Source organism: Eubalaena glacialis, chromosome 18 (assembly GCF_028564815.1).
Source record: "Eubalaena glacialis isolate mEubGla1 chromosome 18, mEubGla1.1.hap2.+ XY, whole genome shotgun sequence".
NCBI classification, from domain to species: Eukaryota; Metazoa; Chordata; class Mammalia; order Artiodactyla; family Balaenidae; genus Eubalaena; species Eubalaena glacialis.
In genome coordinates, this window is record NC_083733.1 from 18,709,347 (window position 1) to 18,729,595 (window position 20,249).

Sequence of the window (20,249 nt, forward strand, 5' to 3'; positions counted from 1 at the left end):
CAATACGGGGACGCTCCCGCGGGGACCTCTAAGTGCCCCCACACCCGGTTCCTCTGTGGCCCTTGGCCTGGGCCGCACTCCCGGGGGACCCCATATAGCTCACACGAGGAGCTCTAAACAGCCTCCATACCCCGTTCACAGCCAACCCTCCGCCTAGAGACCCTAAGGAGACAGACCCAGGATTCGTCCACCGAGTCACAGCTCCTACCACCGTGCATCCTTTAAGGTCCCTACAGACACATGGACACCGCTGAACTTCCAGAGCCAACCCCAGGCCTCTGGGGCCCAGGCTTGAGGACAGTTTCCAGTCCTCATCCTGCCTGACCCCTCTTGGAGCTGCACCCTCCTGTCCTCTTCCTCTCCCTGTGGTTGCTCCTCCTCCATCTCCTTCTAGGGCTCCTTTTCCTCTGGTAGCTCTGGGGCTCTGTTTAGGGCCTCCTGATCTCATGGAAAGCTGAGCCCTACCCCTTAGCTTCCTGTCCACACCTCAAGCCATGATTCTCTCCTGGGCCATGGAGTCATTTCCCCCCCGACACGTGTTCACAACTACACATCCTCTGGTTCCAGACTGCCTACACACAAAACCCTGCTCCCCACCACGTAGTGACCCAGCAGGAAATGGGCAGCACCCTGAACCCTTCCTCCTCCTGCCCCCCCAGGCCCTATCTCATGGTTTTCTTCTCCCCAGCCGTAACAGCCTCCCAATCCCTAGCCTGCTCTCTCTAACCCATCCCCAAAGGGTAAGAGGTGCTCCTAAAATACAGATTGGAATGACTTCGTATCTCCTCTGCCTAAAAACCCTTCCATACTCCTACCTATAGACCTGAGGTGATGATCCTTGAAGAGCGTTCACTGGTGCTGCCCTCCTTGTGCTCTCTGCTTGGAATACTTTCCCTAAGTGTGAATGAGAGTACAGGCATAACATGTCTTATTGCTCTGCGCCTTATTGTGATTTGCAGATGTTGCATCTTTTATAAACAGAAGGTTTGTGGCAATGCTGTTTTGTCAGATGATGGTTAGCATTTTTTTGCACTAAAGTTTTATTTTTTTTATTTTTTATTTTTGGCTGTGTTGGGTCTTCATTGCTGTGCACGGGCTTTCTCTAGTTGCGGCGAGCGGGGGCTGCTTTTCGTTGTGCTGTGCGGGCTTATTGCAGTGGCTTCTTTTGTTGCGGAGCATGGGCTCTAGGCACGCAGGCTTCAGCAGTTGTGGCTCGTGGGCTCTAGAGCACAGGCTCAGTAGTTGTGGCGCACGGGCTTAGTTGCTCCACGGCATGTGGGATCTTAACCAGCGTGCCACCAGGGAAGTCCACTAAAGTATTTTTTAATGAAGGTATGTACATTGTTTTTTTAGACAATGCTATTGCACACTTAATAGGCTAGACTATAGCGTAAACAACTTTTAGATGCACCAGAAAACAAAAAAAAAATTCATGTGACTCACTTTACTGCGACCTTCACTTTATTGTGGTGGTCTGGAACCGAACTCACAGTATCTCTGAGGTATGTCTGCATGCATATATTTGGAGTCATTAGAATCTGACCCTTTGCCCCCTGGATCAGTTCCTCCTGCCTTCCTGGCCTGGCAGAGGAAGGGCTCTGGACACTTGTGTCACTCAGTAACAGCCAGTCCACTTGTCCTTGTATCAGCAGCATACATGACCTACAAGCTCTCAGAACCTCTTCACTGTCTCACACCCAGTTACAGCATCCTGCCAGCTGAAAGCCACCATGAACCAAGCACTGAATCAAATGTTCTCCAAAACCATCAGTGTTCCTCAGGACCACCCTACAGTGTACATTTATTCATCCCCATTTTTCTTTTTTTTTTTTCTTTTTTGGCCGCGTTGGGGCTCTGTTGCTTTGCGCGGGCTTTTTCTAGTTGCAGCAAGCGGGGGCTATGCTTCGTTGCGGTGTGCGGGCTTCTCATTGCAGTGGCTTCTCTTGTTGCAGAGCATGGGCTCTAGGCACGCAGGCTTCAGTAGCTGTGGCACACAGGCTCAGTAGTTGTGGCTCGTGGGCTCTAGAGCGCAGGCTCAAAAGTTGTGGCACATGGGCTTAGTTGCTCCGCGGCATGTGGGATCTTCCTGGACCAGGGATTGAACCCGTGTCCCCTGCATTGGCAGGTGGATTCTCAACCACTGCACTACCAGAGAAGTCCCCATCCCCATTTTTAAGGTGAGCAAACCGAAGCTTAGGGAGGTCAGGAGACTCCCCAAGCTACTTGGCTAGAGATGGTAGAGCTCAGATTTGAACCCCAGTCTGCTGGTCCTGAAGCCTGCTCTGACTCCATACCCTGTCTCTACAGCTGTGAAACTGAGGGTAGAAGTGGAGTTGAAATAGATCAGGGGTGAGAGGGTGGCGGCAAGGCCATGAGTGGGTATGTGTCAGGGCACTAAGAGTCAGGCTGGGCAGGACCTGGGGGTAAGGGTTTACTCCCTTTCATGTTGTCATCCTTTTTACCAAGGCCAGCAATGCAGCTGGACCTATGTATTCCTAGGCATCCTAACCCTCTGGGCCACCCATTTTTCCAGGTCTGGCCAATAACTGGTGTAGTGAGAAGATTCAGAGCGCCCTCTAGCGGCATAGGGTGTATTGACACCTAAAACCCAGGCTGGCCAGGCTCCTGTGGAGGAGGCAGGAACTGGGGCTCCCACCACCCCCACTGGCCCCCAGCTCTGGGCTCTGCACCACAGACTTCTGGCCTAGTCTCCATCCTTACACACGTTTTCCTGTCTCAGACTCTCTGTGTTCCTCTGTCCTTATCCATCTGCATTTGGTCCCCAGTCTCTCAGTCCCTATATCTCTGCCCATCTTGGTCTCTCTCCCTCCCTCCTCAGTCTCACTCTGTTCCCAAAGAGGGACAGATGGCGGGCAGATGAACTGATGAAACAAAGTAGAAGGGTAGCATCCTAAAAAAATTCAAAGGATGCTGAGACCTGCAAGCTGAGGGAGGACAGAAGGCTGGGAAGGAGAGTCCAGACAGGGTTACCGTCAGGATTGTCCTTGGCTCCCAGCTGTGGGGTGGCATTTGGGGCCTGTTGACCAAATAGGAGCGGCGGGGTGGGGTGGTGGGCAGGAGCTTCATTCCAACAGGAATGTTTCAGGTGCTGGTTCTCAGTCCTAGGAGGGGAACTAGATCCCAGGAGAGGGGGAAGGAGGATGAAACCCAAAGAGGTGCACAGGAGCCATGCTTTGGTGCTGAGAGAACCCATCAAGGCCCCAGAAAGGTCATGGTCTAGCCTCTGATTACCTGCCTTGCTAGCCCCCTCACCCTTCCACTGCCTCCTTCCTCTCATGCTCAGAGCAGAGGCTAGGCCAGGGCACTTTACAGCATCCAGAATACTTTTATTGCCAGAATCGAGGTACAGCCTGCTCAGAGCCCCATGTGGGGCCCACCACTCAGGAACAAAGGGAGAGACAGATGCTGGGTATGAATGCAACAGAGAAAATTCCGCTTCACAGAAACCTTGTAGGAGCGAAGCACAGTCCAGCCTGACTGTGGCTTTGGGGCTCCACCCCAGAGGCTAGACCCAAGTCTTGGCCTTTAGGCATTGCCCACTTGGAGACCACCAAGGCAGATCCACATCCTCCATCCCTGCTATCACAGGGAGATCCATGCAGCACCTCTGGAGCAGGAAGAAAACCCCTAGGGGGCCCCTAAGGCCCCTGGCTCTCTCAGGGGCCCACTCAAGTTTCTGGGCGAGTCCCTGCTGACTAAACACCACTGAGCTGCCTGGTGGGGATGGGTGCTGGGCAGAGTGGGCAAGAGTCCTACCTCCTCTCAGTCCTGTGCCAGCCCACGTGAATGCTAGAGAGATCCTGGGCAGGGTGGCGATGTGGTGGAGGGTCAGCAAGAGGGCAGCTCAGTGTGGCTCTGATTGGCCTTGGCTGCTTCCTTGAGTTCTCTTTCTTCATGAGTACCTAAAGGGCATGGCACCAGGCTCTGCTCTCATTCTTGAACCACAGCCCCAGGGCAAAGGGAGGCAGCATCAATACTGTGGGCAACAGCCCAACCAAGGAGATCAGGGCTCCTGGGACACAGCCCCGAGAACTGGGGGGCCATCTGCTGCCCAGCCCTGAGCTAGGCTGTTCTTAGAAGTAAGGGAGGTAGGAGTGAATGCCCCAGGGCCTGGGAACCATGGATAACATAACAACCCACCCCTGCCTGCAGGGGGAACCGGGCTGCCCCCAGAAAGCCACAGTCAGGCTGTGTGAGCAGCTAGGCCACAGCGAAGACAGCAGCTCCAGCCACCCATGGCCAGTAGCAGGCCGACTTGTGGCCAATGTGTGAGAAGGTACACCCTAGGGACCAGGAGCCCAACCTAGGGACCACAGTTCAGTAACATCCCTCACAAGAAAGCTGAGGAGCCAGGCCCTGGTGGGCGAGTGTGAAAAGGCCACAGGGGTAGGAGGAACACAAGGCCCCAGCACTGGGGATTGGGGCCAGGTGCCAGCCAATCCACCTGCGGAGCCAGTCCTGAGGTCACAATTCCACCATCAGCAGCATTCTTTCGAAGGGTCCCTCAAGTAAGTTCAGACTATGTCTTCCTTCCTCATTCCCAGAGAGGAAGGATAAAAAACCCAGCATTTCCCCACTTCACAACCCAAGATCCAGGGCCTTAGATGATCAGTCACAAACTGCTCAACTCATGGGCCATGGTTGCCCCAGAGGCCAGGAGAAGCAGTGGTGGCCAGGCCATCCCAGAGCCCTGCCCAGCATAGGAATCAGGGCCCGAGGAGCACGCGTTTCAGATAGGCCAGGGTAGTGGCGTTGGCCAGCATCGCGATGTGCTCAGTGCCCGGCAGTGCCTGCAATGACACTTCTTGCTCCTGGCGGCCGCGCCAGGCCTGGCACTGCAGGGCGCTCTGCAAGTTCACAGTGCCGTCACCATCACCAAAGCAGATTTTCGGGTCGCGGTCTGGGAAGCTTTCATAGTAGAAGGAGTCTGGCGTAGGGACACCAGTGCCGTAGAGGCAGTGCAGTCGCACGCCAGGTGGCACCATGGCCTCAACCAGCCCCTCCGTGTCCTGCCGCATGAGCCAGCCGTCTTCGAAGCCGATGTCCTGGAAGAAGCGGCGATAGTCCTGCAGAGTGTAGTTGGCTGTGGGTGTGTGCACGAAGACCTTTTTGGGTGACCAGGTGTAGTTGTAGGGCAGCAGCCAGCTGGTGGAGACGGCAGACCGCTGCTGCTCCCGGATCTTCAGGGGCCCAATGACCGGGATCCGGTTGTTGTCTCCTGCGGGTAGAGGGCTCCAGTCAGTCTGTGCTCGGGAATGCAAGCCAGCTGGGCAGCATGCTCACCGCCAGGGCCCCTGCCAGCCCCCAGCCGGGGCCTGGCCAGCACTCTGGCATCTCTATGCTGTTAACGCGGTGACAACTCCCCTATTTCCCTGCATTTTTGCTCTATCTAGGAAGCACATGACCAAGATTTGTTTCTTTCCTTTTGCATTTTGTCACCAGGGATTTAGGCAGCACACGCCCACAGGGTGATTTTATGGTAAAAACAATACCTTCCCCAGAGCACTCATCACCCGGCCTGTGGGTACTGACCTTGTCACAGGTGAATCAGCAGGTGGGCAGCCCAAAGACACAGTCCTCTTAATCTTTTATTACATTGAGCTATGTAAACATTTTTTCCCTTTCTAGGCTCAGACCTACATCCAGCCAGCCCTGGTCTCATCCCACCCACCTGCCTGGCACTGACCTGGGCAGCCAGGCCTGCAGGAGACAGGGCAGGAGGGGAGGCTGCAGACAAAGTGAGAGTCTTTCTCACATAGGAATGCCAGCAGCACAAACGCACTCACCAGCCAGTGAGATCGCCAGAGGATGAGCTGGAACTTGGGAACAGGGGCCTCTGCCCAGGACCCACGGCCACCCATCACCCCACCACTGACTGCAGGCCTTCAGCTCTGCCTGCTGGGGCCTGGCTCTAGGAGCCCTCAGAAAAGGGAACCCCTAGCTAAGGTCCACAACTACCACCCGTCCTGTCCCACCCCCACTCCCAGACTGCCAGAGCCTGACAGCAGTTTCCCAGAATCCGAGGCAAAGCTCTAAGGCAGGGGTCCGCAACCCCCGGGCCGCGGACCATTACCAGTTCGCGGCCCGTTAGGAACGGGGCTGCACAGCAGGAGGTGAGCAGTGGGCCAGAGAGTGACGATTTACCTACCGCTCCCCATCACTCGCATTACCGCCTGAACCATCACCCCTCCCAAGCCCCCCGCCCCCTCCGTGGAAAAATTGTCTTCCACAAAACCATTCCCTGGTGCCAAAAAGGTTGGGGACCACCGCTCTAAGGGGACTCATGGGGAAGCTCTGAAAGGGCCAGTACCTGAACTCCACCATGGTAACTTGTCTCAAACTCAGAAGGGCCCACATCTCTCCTTTCAGGTCCAGGCTGGACAGAGTAGGTAGCTGTGATGAGTCCTCACTATAATTGGATTCACTGTCCAGCTAATCCAGGGTCACTACTGGGAGAGGACTGATCACAATGATCAGGTGACCAATAAGCAGGTCAGGCAGTGGCAGTCACTTGAGGAAGAAAGCTCATCAGATGCTTGGTACAGCCCTGGCTCACAGCTCCTGAAGTGAGCGGTCATGGGGCTCACATCCAGTCCTAGCAGAGGGAAGCGAGCCCTGGGGCTACAGCTGGTATGTTCTAACAGTCGTGAAAAGGCAGGTGGATTGGGGAGGAACAGGGAAGGAGGTGGTTTTCCCAACTGCCAAGCAAGCAGGCCCAGACAAATCTGCACCTGCTTCCTCTCTGTGTGGCCCACAGAGGCTCCCTGCTGCCACAGAGGGAGGTGTAACTCATAAACAGGAAACTGTAGCCCAACCTTCCTTCTCTGGGGCAAAGGTGGGGATGAAGAAGTGAGGATGGGGGTAAGAGAGAGGGAGAAGGCTCCTCCAGAGACCTTTGGATCAAACCAAGTTAGGCCAGCCAGGCCCAAGCTGTGTGTGTGTGTGTGTGTGTGTGTGTGTGTGTGTACACGTGTGCCCTATTACCAACGGTTATGCCACTCCGTGTACATGTTGCAAGAAACCTACACAGATAACAAGAGTCATCAGCTGGAGAGGTGAATTTAGAAGTAGTGTTATATTTTCTTTTAGAAAGAGATGTTTGGAAAAGAATACAACTCTGGAGAAGGAAGGGTCCTGACCCAAGAGAAGAGACGTGAGGGTGGCCCAGGAGGCCACTGTAGAGGGAAAGAGAGTGTGCCATCTCTGATACCAGCACCCCCCATGCTGGGCCAGGCAGGGTCTTACCTGAGGCCAGGACGCGCAGGGTCTTGGCCACGCCCCCCCAGGGCGGACCCAGTGCCACAAAGGCATGGATATACTTGTCCTTCCAGGCCTGTGGCTGCTGCTGCAGAAAGTAGAGCGTGTACATGTTGCCCATACTGTGGGCAGCCAGCACCACGGGGCCCCCATACAGCTGGTGCATCTCCTCGATCATCTCGCGGAGGGCCAGGAAGTAGGGCCCGTTTTCATCTGCAGGCCAGAGCCAGGCGGGGGTCAGGCAGGAAGGGTCCTTGGGCCTGAACCACAGACTGTGTCTCAGGCCAGACCCAGGACTAGGTGGGTGGGGAGCGTGTGAAAATCCAAGTGGGGAGGGTCTGGTTTCCCCTCAATTTCCATGAAGGGAGAAGAAGCTCCTTTTCCCCTCCTCAGCCTCATTATCTCTCCCCAGGGCTCAGAGGCCCAGAAATCCTGGGCTGAGGGTGGGGTAAGGACAGGACAGATTGACCAGGGGTGGGAGCTGTGATGGCTGGGCTGGATGCCAGAGACCCGGGAGTAGGGAAAGGCCCAGGGCCTTTGGTGGCTGTGATCTCCTCCTCCCCAACCCCCTCCCCCATGACCTCAGGGAGGAAATGAGAGCAACCACTTACTTGGAGCTCGGCGCCAGTCATAGGGGGCCCCCCGGACGTCCTCACCTCGTGTGTAGCCCCAGCCCACAAGGTTCTCCACCATGGTGTGGAAATAGGAACCTACAGACATAAATCCATAGGATTAGAGACAGTACAGTCATTGTCAGCTGCCCACACCACGCCTGCCAAGGAGACTGTGACACCTTCAGCCGGGAGATCCCCGAAGGAGTGCTATAGGGCTCTGTGCCCACACTGATCAGAGACGGTTCACAGGCTACCCCCACTCAAACCAACAGGGCTCCTCCCACTCTCGGAGTCCATCAGAACCTCCATCCCCATTCCCTGGGGGCCATGAGGAAGGGCTACACACCCACACTGCTTTTGCTGGGGTCCAGGAACTCCAGTGAGAAGGTCTTCCCAAAGCCAGGGACACGCACATCCACACCATCAGGAAACTGGGTGGTGCGGGACGTTCGGTTGTAGACCAGCCTGCCAGGAGGGGATATTGAGCCAGTGACCCAGAGGTGACACCTAAGTTGGTGTGTCCCAATACTGTATTGTGTCCTGAGCCATATTCCCTTCCCATCCTCAGGTTTGGTCAGATGTATAGGGCAGACCAAAAAGTAACAAAGCAAATTTGTAAAGCACAGATCAGAGTAACCACATCCAAATGAGGACCCCCACTAAGGCTCACTCCAAAGACTGACTCCAGGACCCCTGTCAGGCAATATTCTCTTCTCCTCAATGTCACCCATACTGTCTAATGCAGGTCTTAGATATGGTTGGGAGAGGGATCTGGCTGCCAGGCCTGGCTCTGCCATGAACATCACACTTGACCCCAAAAGGCAGGCAGCCTAACTTCGCAGGCTCCCATTGCTCCATCTCCATGGATCCAGCTCCTGCCACCCACCATAACACAACACAGGGCAAAGGAGATGATGAATGCAACACACAACAGAACCAGACAGAGAAACCCCGAGTACCTGTGGCTGCTGTGTGAGTGGGTGGGCAAGGCCTGGAGACATGATGGGGACAGGGTGGTGGAAGACAGGAGGAAAGCCTTGTGCCAGGCCAGGAACCCTGCTCTGGCCTCCCTTGATACTAAGGAGGCAAATGTGCCTGAGAAAACACAGGCTAGACCTGCAGTCCCCAGTGGTCCTGAGTCCCACCCATCCTTAAAGATCAGCCACAGAAAGCTGACAAGATACCCAACACTGGCCCAAATAAAAGTCCTGGGGACCCACTCTCTCCAGGGCAATCTGTAGATCATCCCAATGGCCACTCAGCAAAGTTCTAGAAAGCCAAAGCACTCTGTGCTGGATGCAAGTATAAACAGGTCAGCGGCCCAACAAAGGTAGATAAGCCCCTCTCAGTATCAGCCTGTACCTCCAACTGGCAGTACTGAGACCATGCTTCTGCAACAAAAATAGAAATGCGGATCAACATCCCAGAAATAACCCTGATCACACAAGGAGGAGGAGAGTCAACAAAGCAGGTGTCATAAACAACAGGGAAAGGCAGGGTGCCCACAGAACCAGCTAGAACCAGCTAGTGTGTCTCCAGGGGAAAAAACAATCTTAATTTGAAAGACTCCATTCAGCTCAAATATTTATTGAAAACCAATTGTGTTTCTGGTCCTACAGCTTTAAAGATAAAAGAGACACAGTCCCTGCCTTCAGGGAGCTCAGGGTGGGCGGGAACCTTAGTTCAGAGGCACACAACTCTGGGTTCAAATTCTAGTTTGTCACTTATTAGCTGAGTGACCCTAAGCAATTTTGCAACCTCTTTGAGCTTCCAGATTTCCTCATCTGTAAAACAGGTCTAAAAACAGCACTTGTTTCACCGGATTGCTGTAAGACTCAATGAAAGAAAGTATGTAAAATGTATAGTGTTTGCACTCAATAAGCAGTAATTCTCATTACATGATTATCTTATTATGGAAGAAATATCCTAGGAAACAATGTTTGGCAGGCAGGGAATGCAGGTTAGAGGAGCAGGCATGTGGCCGGGGAAAGGGGAGGTTAAGAGCTCTGGAGATGGACTTCCCTGGTGGAGAAGTGGTTAAGAATCCGCCTGCCAATGCAGGAGACACGGATTCAAGCCCTGGGCCGGGAAGACCCCACATGCCGCGGAGCAACTAAGACCGTGCGCCACAACTACTGAGCCTGTGCTCTAGAGCCCACGAGCCACAACTACTGAGCCCATGTGCCACAACTACAGAAGCCCGCGTGCCTAGAGCCCGTGCTCCACAACAAGAGAAGCCACTACAATGAGAAGCCCACGCACCGCAACGAAGAGTAGTCCCTGCTCACCACACTAGAGAAAGCCCGCGCGCAGCAACAAAGACCCAATGCAGCCAAAAATTAAATACATAAATAAATTTATAAAAGACAAACAAACAAAAAGAGCTCTGGGGAGTGGCAGGGAGACTTCACAAAGGAAGCAGGCTTGGGTTTTAAGGAGTGAATGGGAGGGAGTTTATCAGGCAAAGGGTGTAAAGGGTGATTCCAGGCTGAAAGAACAGCAAGTGGACAGGAATCCCCAAGCAGCTGGAGGGGGCAGGTGTGGCCAAGTCAGAGGCAAGGGAAAGGGTGGGGGCCAAGGCGAGGCTGTGAATAGGGGCTGGAGCATAGAAACCACAAATAGGGCCTGAGGCACTGGAGAGGGTAGGGACAGGAGCAACAGGAAAGGGAAGAAAGTTCTGTCTGGGAGAGTGCCAAGGTGGTGTGGACCAGACAGAGGAAATGGGAAGGGAGAGAGGTCAGTGACCCTGAGCCTGAGATAGATGTATCTCTTGAGGCGCAGATGAGATAGAAATGGGCTCTGGAGGCGTCTCTAGACCGGGTCAGTGAGCAGCGCCCCACCTGTGCCCCAGCCCCCACCTGATATTGTCAATCCAGCAGTCAATGATGACAGGCAGCAGCAGTTCCAGGTTCAGCCAGAGTGTGAAGTAGCTGTCTGTCCTCTTGGAGCAGAGGTAGTGCACGACTGTCGGCTTGTCCAGCTTTGCCTCCAGCTGGTTGCCCAAATCACCGGGCACTGAAGGGGGACATAGAGCATGAATGAGACCCTGCGCCTGGAAACCCAAAGGCCTTCTACCCACGGCTGTTCCAGGCTGCAGAGTAGGTGATACCTGTGGGGCTCCTAGGCACAAAAGCCTTTCTGTGTTCCCCATTTCTTTGATTACAGGAAACAGGCTTCATTCAGCCTCCACGACCTTCCCTGAGTTCCAACTGGCAGATTCATGCAGTTGCTAATTAGGGAAGGGAGGGGATGCAAGACAAAGGAGAAACAGTCAAAGAGAAACCATAGTGCAGCCTTGGGGTAAGGTCCTGGTTCCCCATCAAGGGATACACACAACAATATCTTTGAGCTGTTTTGCAGATACTGAAACCCCCACCAGATGGGAGAAGTCAGTGGTTAACGGGTTAACGATGGTATGCTGCCCACAAGCAAGCAAACCCCACACACGCTGGAACCAGAAGGTTGATGATGTTGACTCCCACTCACCTCAACACCAACCAATCAGAAGAATGTCCATGAGCTGATCACACCCTCTTGAACCATTACTATCAAACTTCTCACTACCCTCTCCAAGTTGGGACACAGAGTTTTGAGGGCATTAGCCCGCTGTGGCCCCCTTTGCCTGGCAAAGCAATAAAGCTATTCCTCTCTACTTCACCCAAAACTCTGTCTCCGAGATTTAATTCAGTGTTGGGGTACAGACGGTGGTTTTGGCTTCATAGGCAGGGTCTTGTATACTCTGAAAGAAGGATTGGGAAACAGGACAGAGCACTGGGCCACTTAACCAGCCAAAAATAAATGCAAAGAAGGCACTCCAGGATAGGCTCTGGAGGGGGGCAATGAACAGAAACAGTTGAGAGAAGCAGGCACCTGCCAGCCTACTGAGGTCCTCAGGGCTTGCTAAAGGCCAGAGCCCAGAAGCTAAACCCTGCTAAAGGTTCCAGAGTGCACCCCACCTGGAGGGCCCTAGCGTCTTGGCACACCTGTGTTGGAAATGGCTCTCTTGAAGCAACATACCATTCCAGCCACAGCCCAATGGGGGTGGGGGTGACCAGGCTCCAAGGATGACTTCACTCTACTTATTCAGTCTATACAGAGCCCTGGGGCCCTTGTAACACTCAAACCCCTCCCCCCCCTCCCCCCTTGCTTCACTGCCTAACATTCAAGGCCCTTCACAGTCCATTTACTCCCAGTGACTTTTCAGGCCTCACCTGCTCCTGAGTGCCATTCTCTTGACACCTTCCAAACCCCATTTAGGATCCAGTGTTTGGCTCTCGAGGGCATTCACTGGCCTCCAGCTGTGAACACAGCCCTGCAGAGGGCACGCCCTCCTTGTGCACCATCCCACTGTGTCCTCAGGGCAGCCATGGGAGGGAGGTGTGGCACCTGCATTCACCTCCCTTCATGATGTGGTGCAGAAGTGGGGAGTCCCCAGCATGACAGCCTCTAGATGAGATGCTTGTGGACTAGACAGGGCAGTGAAGAAACCTTGGTCACTGTTTCCACCAGAGAGGAAATAGGTGAAAGAGGAAGTCACCTGATCTGCTTTGCCTGGATACCCTTTGCCTGGCCAGGCTGTGTGGCCTCTAAAAATACCAATGGTCACTTCCTGGGTCCCTCTGTGCCTAGAACTAGATAAGAGCCATCCACATGCCTTTCACCTCAAGTAACACTGGGAAGAATATCCTTATTATGCCTACTTTACAGATAAAGAGACTGAGGCTGGGAGAGGTGGAAATAGCTTGCTATAGTCCCTTCCCCCACCCAGGGCCTTCAGTATCCCTTCTCTGGCCTCTGCTTCCTCTACCACCAATTTGAGTCCCACCCACAGAGACTGGTCACCCTTGGATGCTGATCCTCTGATGGCCAAGGTTAGGTCCCTGCTCTGTGCCCAGGAACAGCTTGTCTGCTGCCCACCATGGGGTTTCCCAGGATTAATGCCAATAGCCTCATTCTCTTAGAAGCTGGGCAGGTTACGATTCCAGTTGCTCAGTGCCTCTAGGTACAACCTGAGGCTCCTCTGCTGTGACCTAGAACAACTAAGAACTAAATGAATTAATGAGTGCATTTAGCACCAATACAGGTGAAAAGGCCTAGGACCAGTCCGGTCAGAGACCACACACTTCCCAATGCCACACCCTTCATACTCAGTACTCCTTAGGTCCACACAAGGCTCCCTGCAGGCCCCCAAGACAAAGTCCAGATGACCCAACCAGTCACGAGCCCTGCACCATCTAGTCCTTCCCCCACTCCATTCCAGAGAGCCTGGACTGCTTAGCTCCCTCCCTCTGATACGTAGTTCCCTCTGCCTGGAACTCTCTCCTGGACTCAGCTCCAGCTGCGTACTCCAGGAAACCTTCCCTGACTGGGTCAGTGGATTCTCTGTGCCTGCCCAGCACAGACCTCACCTCTGGGACTCATCCTGCAAGCTTAGGGAAGGCAAGGCCAAATCTGCCCAAACTCCATGGTGAACCTGGGCCCAGCATTCCCCGGGAGCATTTCCTGGCCCAGAGCTCCTGGTGGAGGACCCCTGGGGTCACACTGCCTGACAACCCTACCCTTCTGTGATCTGCATCATCCCCATTAAAATACTCCCAGCAGAAAGAGCATGGGGGTCATGCTGCAGCAGACTCAGTATGTAATGTATACCTTGGCATGCCTCTGCTTTTAGGAGCCCTGGATGGCCACCAACACACTAGCTCTTCGTGGGAGTGATGGCCTGAATGAGACACCCAAAGACCCCAAGACAGAGGTCTCATCCCTGCCACACCCACCACAAGGAAATACTACTGGTTCCTGTACAGTTGCCTGGGCCAGCAGCAAGGAGGAGGTAGACCGGGGAGGTTGCCTAGCCCCAACATAGCGTAGTCCAAGTAGGTCTGGCAGGAGTAAGGGTACAGTATGACATCTGTTCATAGCCATTGTCTCAACCCCTCCCTCTGTCTATAGCCATCCTCAGATTCCCTTGGGCCTCCTCCCTCAGGCCCAATGCCACATATTTGATAAGTTAGGGGAAAGCCCTGGTGGCAGGTTAGGAGAGCAATCCTTCCCCAAAGAGCTCCCTTTCAGTAATGCCCTCTGAAATGTGTCGGGCTGGAAGGGTGGAGGGAGACAGCGTCCATGCCAAGCCCAAGTCAACGCTGAGGCCCCTGGGGGCCAACTCCGAAGCCACCCCTACCTCCTACCGGCCCTCAGGAGTGGGGCCAAAGAGCCTCGGTCTTTCCAGCTAAAAAATGGGGATGAGGCGAGGCTTGGGAATGAGATGAACAGGCGTACCGATGCGCAAACGCGTGGTAACCCGCCCACTTACCCCCATATTCTATAGAGTAAGGTGACAAGAGTTTGACCACAACCGCGCCCAGCATAGCAGGAAGTGGACGGGCCGACCCAGGTGACAAAACAATCACACGCTCCCTCACCCCGTGCTTAGAGCAGATGCAGACAGCCCCGCCCGCACCCCATCCAGACGGACGCACGAGCGAACGGACCCCCGACTGGACGCGCGCCTCACCCAGCACCACCGGTGGCGGACGTCCAGCCGGGAGCGCCGCAACTGTGAGCATCAGGAGTAACAGGAGGCCACTCGGGAGCAGGGCGGCGCGGTAAGGGCAGAGGCGGAGGCCCATGGCAGTGACCGCAGCTCAAAGTCCGAGGTGCGGACTCAGCTCTGCGGTCTCGTGCCTAGGCCCGGGCGGCGGCGACGCGCTTAACCCCGCCGCTTGCAGCCTTCACAGCAGCCGGGCCAATCAGGATCCGCCTCCTGAAAACGGCCTGCCAATAGGAACTCTCCTTCCCAGTCGGAGCTCGCTGCCCAGCCCCTACTCATCCCTGGCCAACTCCCTTAACCGCGCTGCACGCCGAGCGCATCGATCTATCGAGGCTCAGCCTGGCTTTCGCGCACGCTCTCAGCTGATCAGACCCAGCTCGCGTCTGCTGGGTACCCAGCCCAGCCCTCGGTACCCTGAGTCCACGCAGCGCAGCCCTCATCCCCGATTCCTGGCGCCTCCTTGACGAGGGATCTAGAATGCGCCGGGCCGAATGGGAATTCAGGGTCCAGTGCTCGCCGCTACTGAACTACGCGGGTCAAAGCAAGAGGAAGAAGGGGAGAAGTGAGTCCCAAGCTGTTCTTGAGCCTGAGGAGACTGACCAGGACCTTTGGGCAACTCCCAAGTCGGTTCTTTGCACCCTGCCCCGAGGGCATCTGGGTTCAAGCCACACTGGCCCAGGGGCCACCTGCTGTCTGCCCGGGAAAGGGCCAGGTCAGCGTGTTTCCCTTCCCAGTGAGAGTTCAGTCCGCCTGTTTCAGGGTCTGGAGTGTAGAATCACCCCCCGCCCCCCCGACCCGACTAAACAGTTTGCTCGCCGGGTTAAGAAAGGGCTTGCGCCTCAATCCTGCGCCAGCCCATCGGTTAGTTCCCCTGAAGACCGGAAGGGGTGTTGGGACCTCATGTCCCCCTACCACTCCCAACCCACGCAAACCGGGGATCCAGAGAGGACACAGACTCTCTGTGCATGGAATCGGGGGCGAATAGAGTGGGCAAAGATTTGACAACCAGTAATATTCTGGTACCATGTGTTACTCTGGAATAGGGTGACCAGCATGTTTGGAGACTGGAGGTCTTGATCCTTCACACACCCCCTCCTGAAAGCCAGTCAATACCCTGGTCATCCCTGGCTGGTCCCAAGACCTCTGTCCTGCCCCTTCCTTCCTCCCTCCCTCCCTCTCTTCCTTCCTTTTTTCCTCTTGGTCAATGGCTGACCCAGCCTCTCTGCAGTGACCCTCAATGAATCTACTCACCATCTTGGCCTGCCCCTCCTATATTCTTTCAGTGAAACACATTCGTGGTTGGAATACCCTCCTCTCTTAAGGTCCAACTATCTCCCACCTCAGACCCTGGCCCAGTGACCCCCTTTCAAAACCCCTGCCTCCCTCACCTCCATCCCAGGCCCCAGCAGAGGGGCTGCTGAGGACCAGTCTGGTGCAGGCCCAGTATGGGAGACCATAGAGACCCTTCTGCCAGGGCTAGGGACAGGCAGGAGTCCAGAGCCAAGGGTTAAGTGGGGGTAGGGTATGGATCAGGACAGCCTGGGCTGCCTTGGACTCTGGCCACAGTCTGAATGTCTTGTCAGCCCTGCAGCCTCAGATGCCCATGGGCTCCTCAAAGGGTGGCCCTGTTTTTGGGAGCAGTTCCCTGTTGCCCCACTCCCATAGGCCCTGAAGATGATAGGACCATGGCCATTGGGGCAGGGGGTGCCAAGGTCTGGTCAGTAATAACCAGTGCTGGCACTATGGAGAGGGGTCAGAGGGTGAGGTTCCCTCATTTTCACCATGACCCCATCATTCACATGATCCCCTGGGCTGCAGACCCCGGGTCATCCTGGACTCAAGATACCTCCTTGAGTCTCAGACCCACAACTAGGTGGTCACCAAGTTCTGCCAGCTCTACCCTCCCAAAGCCACATTACCCTCATCTCCATACCAGCCTCCTTACTGATGTCCTAATTTATGCAATTATTCCTGTGGCATTAAACATTAAATCAGGCCCCATCACTGTCCACCTAACCCCATTTATGACCCTCTCATTGCATGCATCATATGCATCTCACAGTGAGTGAGGACCCTGGCGGGTATTCTGGTTTCCCCCAACTTCTACTCTCCCTCTTCCTCAACTCTCTCATCTCCAGCCTCAATGGCTTCCTTGCTGCCTAGAACAGGACACCCTCATTCTCCCACAGGACTTCTGCACTTGTTGCACTGGGACCACTTTGCAGACCCCACTTTTGGGGACCCAACTGATTTAGATCTCAGCCCAGACATGATCACTGGCTTTGAAGCAGCTCCTGCCTAGCTCCCATTAGAATATAATTGCTGGAAGAGCAAGCCCCTCATTTGTCCTCCTCGGTTACCACCTGTATAATCCCTGGCACACAGCAGGTGCTTAATATATGTTGAATCAATGAGTGATGAACCCCCTTCTCTATAACCCTCCCCCTTTCCAAGATAGGGTCCTGGTGCCTGTCAGATCTAGAGAAGAAGATAAGGGACTGAGAGGTCCACAGGTTGGATGTGAATTCTGGGAAAGAGAGAGAGTGTTCCTGTGGAGCAGAACATTCTGAGCAAAGGCTAGAGGTGGGACTGAGGAGCCAGGCCAGTTGTGGTATCTTCCTCAGGTGAGAATCCAGCCAACAGCCTCTGCCCTCCTCTGTAACTGGGCCCTCTGCAACCACCCCTCCCTCACCCAAGCTCCAAGCTTCCCTACCTGAACCAGGTGGGTGGCTGGGCTTGGGGCAACCCAATCAACACCAGGGCTTCTAAGCTGGTGTGGTAGCCAGAGCTAAGTCTATTTGGAGGCAAATGATTCTCCCTAAAGCTCAGAGCTCAGCAGCCTCCTACTCCTCTGCTGCCAGAGCCTCCCTAGAGTCATGAGAGGCCAACACTGACCCAATCATGACAGAACCCTGGGGCAAGGGGCCCAGAACAGGGCCTCTAACCTGGTCTAGACATCAAGGAAGGCTGCCTGGAAGAATTATTAGAGATGGGTCTTGATGGATAAGTAGGAGTGTGCCAGGAAAACAAAGGGATGATTAGGTAGGTGGGTTCTCCAGGCAGGGAGCTTAGCATGTGCACCAGTCTGTAGACCAGAAGAATCACAGCAGTGTAGAGCACAGTGGTGGGTGAAAGTGGAACAGAGCAGTTTGAGGGCCCTGAACACCAAGCTTAAAATCCTGGCCTATGTCCAGAGAGCCAGGAGCCTCGAAGACTCTCAAGCGGGAGGTAAGTGGCCTGGGGGGCGGTGTCAAGGGCTTCCCCTTTCACCTGGGGCGTCCTCCGGTCGAGCCTTCCAGTGCCAGCTCCTCCCTGCCCCGCAACACCTGGTTCCGTCTACAGAGTCAGGGCGCCCTCTGGTGGGTACTCAGAGGCTATTCGGCGGCAAAGGCGCGGAGATGCGAACCCCAGGGGAACCTAGTGCGCTTGCTACCCTGGAGGCCTGGGAGGTAAGGAAGGGTCGCAGCTGGCCCAGCTGGGGGCCGCTGGCGGCTGAGCGTGGGGATGGGCCTGGGCCGGCGAGTGTGGATCGCCGCGAGTGTGGATCGCCAAGCAAGCACCCAGTGTCGAATCCTCTTCGACAGCGGAATATTTCTCAGGAGGGAGCGAGGAGGGTGTTTTACACCATTCCTAAACGCCCTGGAGATCCACGAGAAGAGCCACACTCCCCTGGTGAGGAACCCCTCCCTGTATCTGCCCAGACTTTCACGTACCTGCGGCTGGAGCGCCGGCTGCCTTAGTGGCAGGCTTCCAAGGGCTGAAGTGAGGATGGGATTCCGCTAGCTTGCGGGCAGGCTCGCTGGACGAAGTTCCTTTTTCCCAGGTACCTGGAGTACGGTTTGGGAAAGGACTCTGGGTGTGCCGTTGGAGCCTCACTGATTCCTCTCGCGTACCGTATCTCCGATTCATTCATTCGTGATTCGTGAACACTAGCTAGTAGCAGTGTGGGGCTGGGGGACATTCATCAGTGAAATACAGAAATCTCAAACTACAGTGGGGACCCCTGCTAAGGAGGGATGTGCCTTGAGAGGGGAAAATTTGGAGGGAGGGCAGAGGTTAACTAGGGCAAGGGTGTGTTGGGAGGGGAGGAAAGGGCACAGATGAGACTCTAGTGCAAAGGCCCTGTGGCCCCAGGGAAGGTTACTTTTCATGGATACGGGAAGAGAGCTTAGTCAACCATTCATTCATTCTTGAGCTACTACTATGTGCCTGGCAGGCCCAGTGATAGGCTCTGGGATTGAGCCTTTCCTCCAGGATCTGATATTCTCGCGGGTGGGTGGATGGTGGGGTAGGGAGACAATAAACGATTTATCTTGTTAGTAGCTGGTTTAGTGCTGGCAGAAAGGAGACATGAGAGCCGGCTGGGGGACAGGAGTGCGGGTTGTTTAGTATTAATGGTGTGATCTGGGAGGACCCATCTGAAGATGAGTAAGGGAGCTCAGCAAAGCAGGGGGCCTAACGTTGTTTTAACGAATTTAGTTTTTCAAGAGTCCAAACATCGGGAATTGTCATGTAGGTGGAGGCGGTCGGACAGGTGCACGGGAGTTTTGGGGGAGCCGCCCCACGCTTGGGGTTACTACCCGCAGGGACCTGTACACGCATGAATGCCTCTCCAATGGGAATGCGCTCAGGACGGCACCTCGAGGGGGAGGCTTCCCCGGGAACCCGGCTTTGAGACCCGCGCTGAAGGAAGAATATGGAAGGGCCCAGCGCGAAGGTCTAAAGGTTGAATGGATGGGAGCGCCAGGAAGGGTGAGATTTAGATCAGGTAGCGCCGGGATGGCCCGGGGCTCTGTCGTCTAGGAGCAGAGCCCAGTCTGGAGCCTGACAAGGGGCAATGCACGCCAGGGAAGTTTTAGGAGAGGCTGGGGTGCTGTTGGGGTGAAGTGCAATTAGCTGCAAGGGCGTGGCCGGGAGGAAGGCCCGATTTAGCCTGGCGCACGCGAGCTCCTGGCTGGGTGGGGGAGGGGCCTTACCTCGCAGTTGCGCCCCGCCCACCGAACAAATATTTGACATTCCAGGCTTATCTAGAGGAGGGTGGTACCCGAAGAGCGCATTTCCTCCTCCCCCCCGGGCCTGATTGGCTTAGCGCCTCCGGGGGTGGGGTCAAGCGGGTTGGCAGTAGGGTGGCTGTCTTACCAAGGGCAGCGGAGCGTGGACATTCGCCTACACCGCAAGGGGAAGCGCTGGTCGCCCGAAACCGCTGGAAAACCAGTCTACTTCCCTCTCCCTTCCAGCCGCCGTGTCCCAGGCGCCCTCAGTCTGTTTATCCGCCAAATGGGGACGCGGTGCAGTTGGAATTAGTGGGCAAGGCCTCGGAGGCGCCTCCTCTACGCCGGGCTCTTTCGCTCTCAGTTGTCTGAAGGTCCGAACGTAGCGCCCAGCTTGTCCGAAAGCGTGAGGTGCGGCTCCCGCCCCAGTTCCGGCTCGGGCTTGGCAACCCTCTGTGTCTGCTCCTGCCGGGCTGGAGCCCCTTCTTCCCGCCGGATTCTTCTTCAGTTTCTCAGTCATATAAACGGGAGAATTCGGGAAAGTCCGGGGCGGCCTGGAAACTCGCCGTAAAGGAGCCTCACCAAGCCCGACAGGGCCAAAGTGTGCTGGGAGCCCTCCACGAAGGGCTGTCCGAAGAAGAGAAGAGATGGAGGATTTGCGGCTCCCTTACGCACATTGCACTTTTGCCTCTAGCCCCCACCGGCCGGCACGCTCACATCTCCAGGCAACAGGCCTGTTGTCAAGGGGGAAGGGCGAAAACAGGCGGCAGGCCGCACGTGGGGTAGGGGTGAGGCTCCTTGCCGGGACCATCCGGCTCA

At 55.4% G+C, this 20,249-nt stretch overlaps 1 protein-coding gene across 4 annotated transcripts; it reads right to left on the reverse strand.

Annotated features, from left to right (window-relative positions):
• Nucleotides 1-3,339: 3,339 nt before the first annotated feature.
• Nucleotides 3,340-19,686, reverse strand: PLA2G15 (phospholipase A2 group XV). Of its 4 annotated transcripts, none has more exons than XM_061173081.1 (7): nt 19,579-19,686; nt 18,153-18,266; nt 10,751-10,907; nt 8,239-8,357; nt 7,890-7,988; nt 7,267-7,491; nt 3,340-5,239 (listed from the first exon to the last, which is right to left on the reverse strand). In XM_061173081.1, the coding sequence occupies exons 5-7, from the start codon at nt 7,969-7,971 to the stop codon at nt 4,728-4,730; spliced, it is 819 nt and encodes a 272-aa protein (XP_061029064.1). In that variant the 5' UTR covers nt 7,972-7,988; nt 8,239-8,357; nt 10,751-10,907; nt 18,153-18,266; nt 19,579-19,686; the 3' UTR covers nt 3,340-4,727. The 4 variants fall into 4 exon arrangements, with proteins under 4 accessions (XP_061029064.1, XP_061029062.1, XP_061029061.1 ...); XM_061173079.1 differs by lacking the exons at nt 18,153-18,266; nt 19,579-19,686 and adding exons at nt 11,002-11,121; nt 14,404-14,487; XM_061173078.1 differs by lacking the exons at nt 18,153-18,266; nt 19,579-19,686 and adding an exon at nt 14,404-14,619.
• Between the last annotated feature and the right edge of the window lie 563 nt (nt 19,687-20,249).